The 17,305-nt window shown below is 36.6% G+C and overlaps 1 protein-coding gene across 2 annotated transcripts in view; it reads left to right on the top strand.

Annotated features, from left to right (window-relative positions):
* Nucleotides 1-17,305, top strand: part of schip1 (schwannomin interacting protein 1) — a 184,235-nt gene that overhangs the window by 107,451 nt on the left and 59,479 nt on the right. The window contains exon 1 of one of the 2 annotated variants that reach the window (XM_012962649.3): nt 15,147-15,492. The exons of the other annotated variant lie outside the window; for it this stretch is intronic. Within the exon in view, the coding sequence (XP_012818103.1) occupies nt 15,487-15,492 (6 nt within the window). The 5' untranslated portion in view covers nt 15,147-15,486. Of the gene's footprint in view, nt 1-15,146; nt 15,493-17,305 lie in introns of those variants that run through there. 2 annotated transcript variants of the gene reach the window in all.

Raw genomic sequence — 17,305 nt, 5'->3', positions numbered from 1 at the left:
ATGCAAGCAGGAGGGACTTACAACCCCTGTCAGTCCTTGGTCAGCCTCCTATTGCACTTGGAGGCATTTTCGTAGGCTGGCTATATTCTGATTAGAGTTGGCTTTGGCAAAGCTACTTCGTATGGGCACTACATGAAACAAATTTACCAAATAACCAAACCTTTTTGGTACCTGTGCAGCCACTTTTAGACTCCTAGATAAGTACGTATTTCCAAAACAAGTACCTTATTTTAACTGGGAGCATTATTTTACGTTCAGTATGGTGTAAGCTTAAATGTTAACACTGGTAAAAATTATTTATGGTATTGTAGAGTACTCTTTGCACTAGATACACGCAAGATCCTGCCAAAGACTTCAGTAAAACACTATTTAACAAAACACACAGCATATGCCTGGACAGCACAGTAGGAAGAAAAAATGATTGGGTGGCAATAGTTTACTTAAGTGCCTGTTTGGCTGACAGAGTTTTAACACTGCTGTCATTTATAGATTCATGGGAGGCAATCCAGACTTTTTATAGATAGCTGTTCTTCTGAATACTTTGCCCTGATATATTACAAAAGGGATTATAGTTTTTTAATGGTAGCATTATACCACTCCCACACCATTCTGCTAGTGAAAGAGTGAAGAGAATTGATCCAGAACAACTTCCATAGCTTGGCTGACATTGCACTGGGAACATTGGCAGAGAGGCTGTGCAGTAGCTTGGAAAGGCGAGGCCATGCATAGAATGTTAGGACTCATGATGTGACAGTGATAAAAAGCTCTTAGACTTAGCTTTTCAAAAACCCTAATACAAAAAACGTATTAGTTGGAGTGCCTTATAATTAAATACCAGTTTCAGAATTACAGCGACTGCATCAAATGTGAACAAGTTAAATAATATTTGCACACAAAAATGTACTTACTTTATTACTTGATATTGAATCAGTAATAAAAATATCCAAGCACAGGAAGACAATATTGTTAGCTGCATTTCCAATAAATTGCTCTGGAGAGAAACAGGTGAGGAAAATGCAGCAATCCACCAAGTTTTTACCCTAAATTTCAACATAGTCTGTGGTTTTAAACTGCTAATATTATAGAACAGGGTTTCTAATTTTTTAAACTCTTTATTTATATTTTATAACAAGCTAAACAAAATAGTGCAGTTCTATAGATTGCTTGCGTAAAAAAGAAAGAAAGAAAGAGAGAAGATCAAGAGAAAGAAGAAAAAAAAAAGAACAAAAACAATATGAACAAAAAAAACATTAAAAACCTGGGGGGCAGTTGCTGCTTTATCAAAAGTGGCCCTGTTGAGGAGGGTTTTAGCTCCAAATTAATTGATCCTGTGCAGTTGAGATTGATTGGGTGTTTCTCCATTTAAGGTGGAGGGTCTGTAGCGGTCGATCATCCAATTGATGGGTGTAATAAGTCCCATGATAACCAAACTTTGTTAATGTTAAAACTTTGAGATTGATGGAGGGCTGCTAGATATTCCATGTGGCGAATGTCTTGAATGTCTAGTTCTGTTTTTGTTGGTGGAATTCTTTACTTCCAGTTCCGAGCAAGTAGCCGTTTGGCTGCAGTTAGTTAGCTAGTTTCTGGATATGATTTTTAAACTTTGGAAATGGGAGGCACAATAGAAATGTTAGAGGTTTCAACTGGTTTCTCCCCAGTAAGGAAATCTAGCACAGTTCTCCAATAATCGCTGATAACAGGGCAGTTCCAAAACATATGGTCTATTGTGCCTTCTTCTCCGCATTGTCTCCAGCATGTGAAAGTTGTGTTTGGGTATATGGCATGGAGCCTGGGAGAAACTGGGTTTCTGATTTTGAATGGTTTTTCAATTCCCTAGCTAATTTTGGGTACAGCTAGCTACACTAGTAGGCTTATTTATCAGTTTTCGAGTTTGTGTTTGTTTTTCTAAATTAAATAAACTAGCATATTGATTGCTCCCTTTTTTATTAATGAGGAAAGCTCAGAATAAAAAACTTGAATATCTCAAATTTTTGAGTTTGAAAATATGACTTTTCATTGCCTAGGACAACTCTCAATGACTTCTATAGAAACTCGTTTTCAGATTGCAAATTTTTAAATTCAAGTTTTGGGATTTTTTGCACTCAACTGAATCATTTTCTCCAACCCATACCCATGTCTTTCCACTCTGTATGCTACTTCTATGTGCACCTTAGGTTCCAAGAAATGGATAGCACACAATCCAAACCCACAATGGTTGCCCAAATTTCAACTCTAACCTATCTGACTTAAGGGTAATCTGCAGCTAACAGGCAGGAGAGGGAAATGAGCAGAGAAGGAAAAACCATCTGGTCTTCCAGGCATCCAGTTGCTGTCCTCCAATCTCCCACTGGATTTAATGGTCAGCTTTTCTCCTGACTTAGTTCTTCATTGCTATCTTGTGCATCCAGATGTTTTTCTATCATCTTTCCCTGAATGTCTTGTAACTTACAGCTGTAGTAAAATTAAACCATGGTAAATTGTAAAGCTTCCAGACAGAACACATGGTGTTAATTAACTTGGCTACAGTTTTTATGATAAATTGAAAAGAAGGCTACATTTAACCAATTTAGAGAACACTTTGGAACTAATCTACAAGTCACTTTGTATTTACATTAATTCCCTAAATTCCTAGTTTATCTACAAAGGTCTAGGAGCAGAAATCTATTTCCCCCCACTATATGGACATATCTAGATATAATAATAAACAACAACATAAAAGAAACTCCATGGGCAACTTTTCAGTCAGCATTATTTAGAGGGCACATTCTTAGGCCCAACAATAGCAGAAAGGGAAGTCTTCTTGTGGAAAAATCACAATAGACTGGATTTGTGCCATAATATGCAGTACATGCCTTCAAGAAAAAAGAGAATTTTACCAAGTGGGATTTAAGAAATATCTTAAATAAAGAGTGTAAATCCAGAGGGAAAATCATTCCTGCCTCATAGATGGAAAATATAGCTTTCCTTTTCTCTTGAGGAAAAGATGACAATATTTTCTCTGATGGAATAATTCGATTTTTCTTTTTTTATTTATTTTTCAACACCTGCAGAAAGAACCTTGAGAATGTATATTTAGTTATATGCTATCTTAAAGAAGCAGTACATCATAAACCCAAGTTCTTTATACGGAAAGATTTTCATTGTGACAGGGATAGATATACAGAGATATAATAGAATGCATTGCTAAAATATTGTAATATTGTTGAAAAACTGACCAAGATACCAAAAAAATGTTTCTTTCAGTCTATTAAAAAGCAGCATGGGCAGCTTCATTTATCTTTGTGAGTTATGTACCCCTTTACATATACATCACATAATGTCACAATATGACCTTTCAGAGAATACTGTCTATCTTAAAGCTGTACTGTAGCTGTACTGATGTTGTTACTATATCTAGGGGTGATAGGACACAAAATATAATAGTATTTTCTTAAGGGAATATTCCACTATGAAAAGTCAGTTTACCAATATATTGTGGAAGTTCCAAATGTTACTATTTCGATGCAAATATTTAATTCCAATGCAACTTTACTCTACTTTTTCAGCTCATACCTTGGGAAATTTTAATTTCCTATAGGAGCATTAAGCAATTATTTCAGCAACATATTTCTATGCTTTAGATTTTCTGTGCTATAGAAATTAGGGGATAGCAGTAACCTTTTACTTCTAAGCCTAAATTCCATTATCACATTAGCAGCTACTGCAACATTTCTAACATCACTGGAAACAAATGAGAAGAGAGTACTTATTAAATATGGCCTATACTTTTCTTTTTGTTAAATTAAACTTTGTATCCGATTGCATAATTGAGAGATGCGTGTAAATTAATATTACTTTATTAGGGCATCCCTAGCTCTGTACAAGAGTATGAAACTCTGCTAATGTTGCTTTGTCTGAGCCATTATGTTCCAATGCCATCATTAATGCTTCCTTCTTCCAAAATGCTCCACACTGTTTACTCCTAAAAGTGCATGAAGGCAAGGTGGGGTATTGCCAAATATAGCCAGAGATAGCTAAGTAAAGCAGTAATAGGAATACCCCCCCCCCCCCAGTAAAGTTGGTGTTCATGGAGTATGAATTTTGGTGTGGGACTAGTGAATTGCTGCTTTATGCAGATATTGATGGGCCACACACAGGCCCATGTATAGGACTGGCAGTCCTAATAACACAAATAAATAGAAGCATTGCTCATAGACTTGGATTATAAGCTGATATGTGTAGTACTGAAAATACAGCTCTGCTAAAAATAGATATTACACCTTGTTATATTCACACTGAAATCTAAAACCAGTGAAAGATGTGATCCCATAATAGCACAGCTAATTTCACAGTGAAGCCTACTGAGAATGTCAGGGACACTGGTATCTGCAGATTCTCATGCAAAATTGCCAGGATGAAAGTACTCATATTTGCAGGCATTCATTTCCCATTGCTGTCATTGCTGAAGTGCTTATTTTCTAGAGATAATCACTCCTGTGAGCCATAAATGAAACACTAAATGTTGAAATTTGCCGCACTGCCAGGTGTTTTGAGATAATCATGAAAATCTGAATTTCAAGTGTATCGTGCCCTTGGTATAAAACTCCATGGAAGAGGAGATAAGGCCATTTTTCCTAAGGTCACAAAGAAAGGTTACCAGATCAAGGGATCAGGGACAGCTCTAGCACATTCAAAGAGGGCTGTACTAATTGTATTCTATTTAAATGACATGTAGTCCATCAGCAATTCCTACATCCCAACAATTTGCATCTATTAGTAGGGTGGCATTCGATCCTATACCTGTAATAATTATTTTCTCAAGTGTCTGCTAACAGGCATCTTAAGATGTGTATATAAAAAGTGGGTCACACACTCTCATCTACATGCAATGTTCTTCATACTTTTTATAGGGATACTGGTACTCATCTCTTTTTTTTATAAATAGATAATAAAATAGATTGAAAAATAGATACAAATAAAATATATCTCCATGTTTGGTTCTTTGCAAGGTAGCTAATTAGATTACCAGTATACAACCCCCCCCCTGTGACCGTTTTGCTAGCAGAAGCCCATTATGCAGGGGGATTATATATGCACTGCACTAATCTAGATATCAGCCTCTCAAGAACTGGCCATAAAGTAACTTCAGAGGTTTAAATGACTAATTCAAGCATCGTCTCCAGATGCTACTTTGGACAGTTTCCTCCCACTTTCATTTTTATTTTTAATGCTATGTTAAATGTGAAATAAGAGAGGGGAGTAACTCAAGAAATAACAAAAAACAAACACAATTTTTTTGTGTTTTTTTTCAATGGGTCAAAAGTAGTACTCATATTGACCCTTTAATTATAGATAGTTGTGTTTAGAAATCTACGGCATTCATACGACATGCAATTCATTATAATCAGTTACTCTGGTTTGCAGTATTTGAGTGAAATATATCATATGAAGTGATTCAGAGAACAGGCGTCAATTTACATTCATGTGTAGTACAAGATTCCATTTGGGAATATTATGCTTCAGTAACCAAGCATTCAGCCGTTGTTTTGGCAGTTCCATCCATAATTGTAGTCGCATATCGAGCATTGTGGAAATTAAATACTTTATATTGTCTTTGAATGTAATCCTTGTAGGCCAACTCATTTTACAAAGAATGTAATACATGTAGGAGAGATGATCAGTACAAACTATTAATGAGGTCTGGATTATTTGTATGTAGCTAAGGCCATTTATTGTGTGAAGATACAAAAATTATTAACAACAGATATTTCAGTGGGTATAATATAAAAATGATGGACCAGTTTTACACAGAACATTTTAATCCTGCATCTCTATTACAGATGCATCTATTGTGATTATCAGGAACATAAAAGAAAGCAGTGCACAGAAGACAGTATCTAAAGCCAGTTATAAGCAGGATTGGTAAAGTAAGTAAGGAGGTCTTGTTTAAATACAAAGGACCAGGGTACAACAAGCAAGCGAAAGTCATCATGTTTTCCACTCTTTGCACACCATTATCAGTGGCTGTTGACCTATGCCTCCCCATGCATACTGCAATGCCTGAACTAGGCACTGCTGTATCGAGGGGTGGTAGGAAAAGTCATGTAGGCATCTTCTCTACCCCTCCCTTAACTTTCCCCTCTCTTATTTCACATTTAATGATGCGAAAGCATTTTGCAACAAGAGCATAATTCTAAAGTTGTATATACCTTTAAATTGATACAGCAAATTCATGTCATACAGAAAGTCTAAATGCAATGTAAAGGTATTTAATATATAACTGATTATTTTAAATGTGTATATACTGTTACCTTTGGAATTCACATGTACATTAATCCTTATATTTCACATAACTACCCCAAGTACTACTCTGTTCTCTTTCCCAGAGATAAGATGTACCAATATGCCTCTAATAGTAAGATGAACATTGCATGTAGATGAGAGTATTTGAACCATTATATGTTTCTAGACTACATTTTAAGAGAGTAGAAGTTCTTGGATGTGGCTCCAACAATAAATCCACACTGTTAAAACAGGTAGATCTAACTTTGACCTTTATCACCCAGCATCCAGTTGGCCATAGATATCTGTCTTAAGGTGGCATACACATAACAATCCACTCGCCTGGCGAGGTTGCCAAGGCTAATTTAGGCTAATTTGGTCGTTTGGCCCCAAATTATAACGACTGTTAAGGGCACAGTCAGTTCAGGGACCGCATCAACGAGCCGATGCGGTCCCCGATCCGACTGAATTTTTTAGCCTGCCCAAACGATATCTGGCCAATTTCAGGCCAGATATCGGTCGGGCAGGCCAGTCGTTGCTGTCCCTACACGGGCCGATAAGCTGCCGTATCGGCAGCTACAATCACCCCGGGTATGGCCATGTTTACTTCTGTCCAAATGAAAGTGACTTAAGTCTGCCTCTTTTTGCACCCAGCACCCAGTTGGCCATAGATATCTGCCTTAGTTCTGTTAAAATGCAAGTGACATAAGTTTGCCTCTTAAACATATTGCCTTTTTTTATCCAGGGTCATCAGAAATCTTCTTATTGAAGCATGCTTATAGGGTTGTGTTCAAGGAAAGTAGAATTAAATAAATGCCTAAAAGGGTAGCATTTATCAACTAACAACTATTGTCATCTTTTGCCATTAGTACCATTAGTACAAACAGATGCTAGTTTTTATTTTTCACACTGAAATGATTTGTACAGTGCAGAATACCAAATTAGCAAGCGGTGCTTGGCCTCCATGGGCATTCTGGTGTCAACTTGTTAAGAACTTTTCTGGCAAGTTTTGATAAATTCGACTCAGAATCTACAGTATATGGCCTCCCCAGTTTGAACTTATATATATCTGCCCATAAATGTTTTGGCAATTTTCTAAGAATAAACATGTCTAAACTAGAATAGAACTGCTTTAAAAATTTTATATACTCAGTACAACAAAATAACTGAAGAAGGAAGATATATAAGGACTGATTCACTAAGGTGCGTTAAAACGAGCGCTATTTACAGCATGCGCTAAAAATTTTATTGTGTCTAATTTTTCGTGACTTAAAGGAGAAGGAAAAGCTAAGTCACTTGGGGGTGCCAAAATGTTAAGCACCCCCAAGTGACTTGAATCGCTTACCTTTTACCCCGGGCTGGTGCCCCTGTACAGAGAGAAGAGCACCAGCCCGGGGTACCTGTAGCGATTCCTCCTTCCTTCTTCGCCGTGCGCGTATGCGCAGTAGAGTGAAAAGCCGAACTTTAACAGAGAAGTCGGCTTTTTCACTCTACTGCGCATGCGCCTGACTCACAGTCAAGGCTTAACGAAGGAGGAAGCGCATCGCCCGAGGTGCCCCGGGCTGGTGCGTTTTCTCCTAATAGGGGTACCAGCCCGGGGTACGAGGTAAACGATTCAAGTCACTTGGGGGTGACTTAGCCTTTCCTTCCCCTTTAAAGCACGATTCACTAAAAGGATACTTGTTAATTTAAACGCAATGCTGCTTGTGTTACTTAAGTCGTGCAATATTTGATGCAACGCACGCTAATTAACGCAGCGCACACAAATTGTCACCGAAAAAAAAAACGCACGCCATATTAGCCATACATGCCATTACTTTCGTAAAACTACTGTTCTGAAAATGACCATTTCCCTGCAAACTGGAAGCTACATCACTCTAGGGCCAACACATACTTGAATAAATCACACTGCAAAGTCCTTATTGTGTTGCCAAAAGCTCATGAACTGTACTTTTCTAGAATTACCACCTGCCCCAAGTAGGTGTTAATTTTCGCACAGACTAATGCGATATTTAGCGCGTCTAAGTGTTTGTGAATCATGCGAGCTAATTAACACAATGCAGTAAAATTAACGCATGCAGTTGTGCGCTATTTAACACACGCGATATGCGACTTAACGCATGCGATAATACTTTAGCGAATCACGCTTTTTTTGCACATCAATTTTAACACAAAAAAGCATGCGATAAGCGTTATCGCACTTTAGTGAATCAACCCTATAGTGATTTCCGTGACTGCACACCTATGCAATTCTTTTACAAACATTAAAGGAAAAAACACCTGTACAAATGACATCAAAACAAATACAAATAAATACAAATATTTTTCCTTTTTATAAAACAATGCCCCTGGCACTGTTTAAGCGTGTTAGTTACTAGCTGAATTCTTTACAGATAAAAGTCACTATAACCCATCAAAATAAAATGATATAGAATTTCAAACTGACAGGACCAAAGTATCAAATGGCATATTGTTACTACAAAATAACTCTTAACTCATGCCTAAAAGCAACGGGTAATATGTAAAGAATTGTAGTTTCTCGGACATATTTGTTTATTGAAAGCGCTATAAAAATGTAAAACTTTCTTGTAGCAGAATTTTGCTTTGGCAGGAAACCAGCTAATACTGGCATATGATCTACAAAGTATTATCCAGAATGCCTGAGACCTGGGGTTTTCCAGATGAGGGATCTTTCTGAAATTTGGTTCACCAAAAGGATCGTTTTGCCACAAATATGGATCCTATATCTTCGTTACCATCAAGTACACAGTACTGTTTTGTTATAACAGAGAAAAGGGAAATCTTTTTTAAAAAAGAGAAAATGTACTGTATGGTAGTTGTCCTTCCCATGATTCAGAGCTTTCTAGATAATAGGTTTTCAGACAAGGGATTCCATACCTGCATATAGCGCCCTCAGAATCTGAAGCAATTGTCCTACAAGACCCTTGGAGCATTAATCACCAATAATCTAAAATGCATATTTCCATTTACTGTAGTGTTCTCTGGAAATGTCTATGTTTATTTCAGCTATGTTAACAGTAGAAACTAGAGTTTAGGTGGGGCCGAACTAATGAACTTATAGTGATTTTAAAAATACATAAATATGAACCTCAGAAAATAATGTCAATGTAAAAATAATTCAAATGGAATTTTGAAAACTGGTATAATCATGTGATGTTGGTATCCCTTAAATTATGTACGGGAAGAGAATATCAGCATGTTGGAAAGGATAAATTCTTCAACACAAAGTTTACATTTAGACACTAATTAAAACAGCTACAGCTGCTTGCTAAACATAGGATGCCAGGCAAGTGATAGTGAGGAATTACAGACACCTAAAAGGTGTAGGAAATTTCTGTTGCCAATCAGTAAGGTGCTATTCACACCTCTGTGAAGAATCTAGTTGGTTTAGCAAATGGTAGCAGACAGAAGAGCCAATTGGAACTACAAAAATTACTTACTATGTGTCAGAAAGGCCAGGCTATCAATTTTTTTGTCACACCAACAGCTTATAGATAATATGCTTTACAACACATTCTTTAATATAGTGTTAAATATACTTTCCTGTTTTAAAAGCTATAATAGCTTGATATCCAAGCACTACTCACTAAGAACTCCTCCAGTGGATATCAACTCAAACTCCTGAAAGTAAGTAGGTTTCCTTTTGATGAAAGTGTTTCTCTATCACATGGCAGATTTTTTTAACTATGTTTTTCTACCTTGTAGATTGTAAGCTCTTTTGGGCAGGGCTCTCTTCACCTTTTGTATCTGTTATTGATTGCTTTATATGTTACTATGTATGTCCAATGTATGAAACCCACTTATTGTACCGCGCTTTATAAATACATGTTAGTAATAATAATAATACCACTAGAAGTGTTTTTGCTAGTTTATATATATATATATATATATCCTATATAGACAGAAGCAAAAAAAAAAACAAAAAACACCTTTAAAATGCATCAATATAGAAGTTAGATTTCACACTCACTTGATGAATACAGAAGCATAGGCAATGGGTTGTAATAGAAATTCCTGATTGCAGAGTCTATACCAATTAATAGCTTAACACTCTAGGGCATGGGGAAATATCATGCAGTAAAAAATGGAGTTCTAAGATTTAGCTCAGTGCTTCCAACTTCGTTTTTTACTTTTATTTTCATTGATTCTCAGTATGCTATTCTGAATGCAATCTAGGGGACAGTTTGTTAGGGGTTTTGTTTTATTTCCCTAAATATTCTGTTTCTAATTGGGCCTGAGCATTAAGAACAAAACAACATTCTGAAACTAATGTTGATTGCTCCCTCTGGGAAGATTCATGCAAGAAGTTACTTTACTGAACTGGTGCACCAATAATGTGCTGCATGTGGGTTTTTGAATTTACTCACTGAGAAAAAAGATTTATTTTCCCAAGTAGAATGTTGTTAAATCTATTGTCTAATAGTTTTCTGCCCTGTGTCCTGACAATGTACTCCAGAATACCACCTGGTCCATCAGATACATCAAATAACACCATGTCAAATGGGAGCAAATGATCTGGTCCTTTTTAATGTGAGGCCTGAATCCTTCTCTATACTACATGATAACAAGAAATAAGGTCTCAAAAAGGCCAGGACTTAATCAATATCTCCCACATGACATGACACTGGATGATGTCTCTGGTTTCATACCTATGGTGGACACAAGGTTACTGCAAGCTAACTGCAACAGATTGTTGGCCCAGTCTAAAGGCAAAATAGGATGAAATTTGGATGTGTCAATACACACAGCACACTTGTGTCTAAAAAATAACAGACAAACATCATTTTGATACCAAGCATCAGAAATATTGTCATTCTGACAATCCTGAGCACAAGTGAGTCTGATTAAATTATACGGGATTGTGGGAAAAACACTGCATTTTGTGTAGAAAGAACACCAAAAAAACATTCAAAATTAAAGTTTATGCACTGCATTTATACATTTTTAAATGAGCCCTTAAATGTTTGCTATGAACTGTACCAGATGAGTCTCATAAAGCACAAACATAAACTAGTACGCACATTGTACTCATAACAAAACACAAAGAGTGCTAATTTGTGCTGTACAGCTGGATTTATTTGACAAGAGGTCCATCAATTTGTAGAAGGACATCAAAAGCTCCTGCCTAAACTTTACAAGGTCCTTAAATACAACTATGTTAATAAACTTGTCCTGAGGCCTCCACAAATGCTATTTATGTTTTCCTTCATACTATGTAGTTAAATACTTCTTGATGAGCAGAATTTTCAAGAACATGAACACGTTCAGTGAACCCCTTTAACTGTAATAGTGTTTTTGCTTGAAGTGTTTTCTGCAGAGCTTTGCTAACACAGCAGCTGAGACAAGCCTTTGGTAAGAGCCACACAGACTACCTGTGCATTACTACAAATTGGTATGTTTTTGTGAAAGACCATTACAAGTATTCTGCATGACCGCAGATTAAGTGGGTCCTCCAGGCTACATTATGTACAATTTTGTGGCTGAAATGTGATTGATATCACAAATTAAATACACCAGGTTCAAGAAGTACTAAAATAAGATTGTATCCTTCATTTTCAATACGGATAGTGTTTGCCCCATTGTGGGAAATCCAATATCCAGGAAACATCAAATTACAGGAAAGCCATCTCCCACAGAGTGGGACTAATTTAGTTTTTTTTTAAATTATTTCTTTTTTTTTTTGTAATCATAAAACCTTACATTGTAGTTGATACTAATTGGGTTTATTTAAAGGGGAACTATGGCATCTGAACCAAAATTTGTTAAAGAGCTCCACACAATACAGAAACTCCTAATATACCTAATATCACTGTATTCTCTTCCTTCAAAAAGTATAAATAAATACCATCTTCTCTTTCTCAAGCACAATTTCTCAGATGGGCGTGCACTCCAAACACAAATGGAGGTGCTTAAGAAACAACGCATTATTTCACATCAATCCTGACGTGACTTGTCTTTCAACACATAGTCATAGGCATCTTCTCTTTCTGATTTATTTGAAATCCTGGCAGAGGAGGAGGGACTACAACAAATAGTAAAAACTTCTCTACAGCTTACAGGCAACAAGCAGGAACTACATACCCACAATGCACTGCACTGTGAGGTTCCTTTCCTTATTGACATCATGCATGCATGGAATTGTTGGATTTGGAGGATGCAGGCTGAAGGCAGGCAGAGGACAGTCAAAAAATGTTACATTTTTATGAGTCACAAAGTAGTCAGCCAGATCAGCAGGAAAACAGGGCGGCAGGCTGAGGTAACTGTTCCAAACCATATTATTACATTAAAGATCATGAAAAAGCTGCATATTTTTTAATTGATATTTATTCCAAAGTTGCTTGAAATTATGTTTACTTTTCAAAAAGCTTAAGTTGTGTTTGGGTGGAGTTCCCCTTTAAAGTGACAGTATACACCTATTTTCAACATGAGCTCAATGCATAAGGCTTATACTGAACATACCCCTTGCCTATTGTTTTAATTAAGAAATATCTATAATTCCTAATATTTCTGGCACTAGTAATTGTGGCATGTTCAGAATTTTGGACACTCTTCTACTTTTCCAGCAATAAACACTGCTTTTTGCAAGATGCCTGACTCTGTTTTCTTCATTAGGCTTTAACAGCCATTGCAACTTTTCACCTGTTAACAACAGAGCTTAATAAAATCCTCTGAGCAACTGACTGAAGATCTGAAAATGAAGCTAATCAGTGTCTACAGAGTAGAGGATGGCATAATGTCACCAGTGTCATTATGGGAAACTGTGGTCAAAACAATATCTGGAAAAGCAAGAAAATGTTCAGAGAGCACTGCTTATATGCTGGCCAGAAAGGCAAACCCTCATATGGCTGCAAAGGACCTGCAGGAAGGTTTGCCTAACACAGTAGTAGTGTTGCATCTTCCCACAGTACAGTGTTGCTTGCAGAAACACAATCAGCATGAAACAGTCATCAGAGTAATCCTTACGTCTGACGCCAACACAAATGTCAACATCTGAAGTATGCTTAACGGCATGTGGCAGCAAGGGGCACATAAAACATTGTACGTTGTACATGTAGAGGGAGGAGTAGATTCCACTAAATAGCAGCAAATTCTAGTTTCCAAAAATCCATGAAAGAAGAACTAACTAGACTCTTAGCTGTATACAAAAGGTGTTTACAAGCTGTGATCTGTGTCGAAAGTACCAACTTTTGTTCATGCCACAATTACTACTTTCTTGCCATGTTTCAAAGTTTGTTAAATGAAATGTAACTGTGCATTAATATCTGAAAAGACACTGATTCCTGAAGTAGTTGTTTCCTACATGTCACTTACAAAATTAACTAATGTGATTTGACCGGGAGTGCCCAAAATGTTTTGTAGGCACTGTGCACTGCTGCTTAACCAGGGTTGCAAAATGCAAGATGCTTTTAGCTAGTATGAACACTGATGCTTCAGATAGAAAAAGTATGGGTGACATTCCATGGACTTTACAAAGCAGCTTTCCCCTGGAAGGACCAGGAGTGACAATCCTGTGTTAAAAAGCTAGATATTTGAAAATTAAAGAAAGCACTGTGTTTTGGAGCCCCATCAAGAACTGCAAAAAAAGAGAACTGTATCCTGCTTTCCCTTATAGCATGACAGGCAAAAGAAAAATAACCAAGTGAAAACATTACTTTGCTATTGATCTACATGCTCACACACTGCAATATATGTATAGCAGACCCCCTATACAGAATGGATGTTACCATTGTTGCCAGTGCTGTCTTTGTAAGTGAAAATCAATTGGATTTTACTGTGTGATTGTTATTATCCAGTAGCAAGTTTCATAAATGTTTAACCGTGTTCAAAGCCCAGGGATCTCACAGTCCTCTTCAGCCTTTGGAAGAAATGAAAAATGTCATTGTGCTTTTTGTGAACTCTAAACTGACATCTATCAACGTCACCATGTCTCATCTATTAGGGCATTTCGCATACAAGTATTTAGTTGTGCTACATAGATTGCCCCCAGGAAGTACCAGTTTACCATGAGATACTTGCACAATGTTGAAAGAAAGCATTTCAAAATGTATTTTAAAAGTTAAGAGATACCAACGTGTCCCAGTCAAAAACAGTATATAGTTTACTCTTCTTATTAATCATTTGATTAGGGATCATTTGGAATCTGTTCCACTGTAATTGGAGCACAGGATTCAGTCTTTCATTTACTATGGAAATGCTTTGATTCTCTTTCAATTATACACTGGACATCAAAATTTTTTGTTTATTGTATCATCTATAAAAGCACACATTCTATCATGGGAACCTTTCTTTTTTACACATACCAATAGCCCTGCAGTTCATTGCACAGCTAAAAGAATCCTTATTTAAACCAGAGCATAAAAGTAATATTTCTGTGATAATATTACAGTTCTACCCAGGCACCCATTTTCTGAACCCCATACAAGCACTACATGATATGACAGACAGAACACAAAGGTTTCCCTTCAATGTATATACTGGCTTTTCAAGAGGCCAGATGCAGCTACAAAATATTTTGATTCTAAAAACATTTTATTATTTAATTATTTTCTGTATTATAATGCAAAAGCAGACATTTCACACTATTTGCCTTTAACAATCACGTCACCAGAAAAAAAATGATTTTGTTGCTTGCTTTCTTTAATGCATGCTTTTTTTAAAGGAAAGTCACCATCTATTAATGATTTAACACATGTCCTGGGTCTGGCAGGACTGAACTCATGAATAATTCAAACCAGAAGCACATTTTCTCCTGCACGGTTGAGGAATGAGATGGGGAAGCCTTTCAGAAAAGATCAGCACTTGCTCTCTCAGCCTTGTTTAGCAATAGTCGTCAAACTGGAGGGTTAAGACAAGTTCAGGGGACCCTGGGCATAGGCAACATATTTCACGGGAAGGCAGGTTTGGTGTAAAATCTCTCACCGCCACTTGGAGCTGCAGTAGACATTGACGGTTGCAATAATGAGTTAAGCTTTAATGCCTGACACCACAAAGAGTTAAGCTTTAATGCTTGATGCCAAGTAAATGAAAGCCTATTTCTGAAGTGTGCATTGAAGTCCAGGAGGAATCATCTCTGAAGGGAGAGCCGAGCAATGAACAATACCACAGACTGTTGGTTGCTGCAGCACACCAAGATTTTCATATGCTGTTATCTGACCATGATTGGAATTTTCCTGTAAAATGACTTGAATAAGGAAAGCGCAGAAAATGATTGTAAGTAAGAATGAATTTCTCTGACTTGTGCATGTTGTTATCCTGTAGTAAGTTTCTAATGTCTGTAACCGTGATCTGGTTTTGGCATATAGCTGATGGTTTGTCGGTCCTTTAAAACTGTAGCTTGGCTAAAACGCTTCTTTAAAGAGAAAGAAATGAAATACATGGATTAAATGTTAACAGTGCCTATTGGAGGAAGGCTAACTCGGTAAATAAGATAATTGCTGCTGAATGTTTTCAGCATCACCAAATATTAAAAGAGCATTTGTGACCTTAGGTTCTCCTTAATGTTTTAATATAGCATTGCTATGCAGGGAGAGAAAGAGAGAGATGGACAGGACTATAACTGTGTACTACAGTATAGACATAATATTCATGCACCATCCTGGTAAGTAAGGAGACCAGTCATAACTCAGGAAAGGTCAGCATGAACTCCAATCTATCATTTGCAGCACAAGTATGTCTTCTGACTCCATTAATCACACACACAAGCACGCATGTGTGCAGGAAGCACAGGACACATTCGCCTATGCTCCGAAAAATTATGTTATTAGCAGAAGTAGATTGATTTTATCATACAGCCTGTGCATAGTTAGTATACAGTTATGGTATGAATGCATATTAAAAAGGTAAATGTATATTATATGTATAAGTAAATGCATATTATGCAGTTTAAGACATATATATATATATCATATATAAAAATATATGTCACATTTTACTTACACACATATATGTAGGTCATAAGTACAGCCATTATATATTGTATGTCCAGAGATAATCTGTGTATATACATAAAAATATTTATCCTTTTTTATATACAGTTAAAATAAAAAGCAATAATACTTATTGTAAGCACACAACAGTATTAAATGGCATTAATTTAAACATAAGTCATAAAATACAAGCATACAACAATATCACAAAGTATGTAAGTATAAACAGATATCATACTGTATAAGTATACAATAACACAATGTACAGCCTATACAGTTTACACAGCCAGATATCAACTATTTCAAGCATACACAGATAATACTGTATATAGCAAAAGTACAGATATCATTCTGCACATGAGATGAATACAGAGCGAGTTGCATACTTATGTATTGATATACTCATATATATACTGCATACATACAATCGTTAAAAATGTAACTAGATACTAGATACTACTAGATACTAGATACTGTATCTGTACCCATGTACAGGTAGCATTCTGAGGGCATGTCCCATCTTTATTCATTCCTTTGACATCTATGTTACATAGTTTGTGTAATAAATACATACATGGTAGTTACCAATTTAATGTATGGTGTTGCTAAGTGAAGGTCCTTCTCTGATCATTACAGCATAATCTGCTTTTTGAGGTTGGGTTACATGAGCTATAACTGCATAGTGTGGCCCATACAATATACTGTAGTCAGTGTTGGTGTGACACAGGCTATACTGTACATAGCAGGGGTGGTACAGCATCTAGGTACCGTAACTAGAGTTTGACAAGTAGCAAGTGGCAGGTAAGCCCCTGAGAAAATTCAACATCATTGGGTGTCATTTTGTTTAGCCTTACCCAGCTGTCAGTTATTTATTCAGCTCACTCAGGCTAATCTCAAGAAGTAGCCTTTAGCCCCCGAAGAGTTCTCCAGAGCATTAGGTATCACTGGGACTGTGCAGAGAGTTTTGAGGGTCTCTGATGTAGGTTTTAAAGTCTTGTGTCTGGACCCAGCCATAAGGTAATTTATATACTGCCAAGTCACTGTGTATTTTTAGACACAATGCAGTATTTTCCCCAGAATTCCAGTATATTTGCAAC

This window comes from Xenopus tropicalis, chromosome 5, assembly GCF_000004195.4.
Source record: "Xenopus tropicalis strain Nigerian chromosome 5, UCB_Xtro_10.0, whole genome shotgun sequence".
Lineage (NCBI taxonomy): Eukaryota > Metazoa > Chordata > Amphibia > Anura > Pipidae > Xenopus > Xenopus tropicalis.
This window is presented reverse-complemented; position numbering and strand designations above follow the sequence as displayed.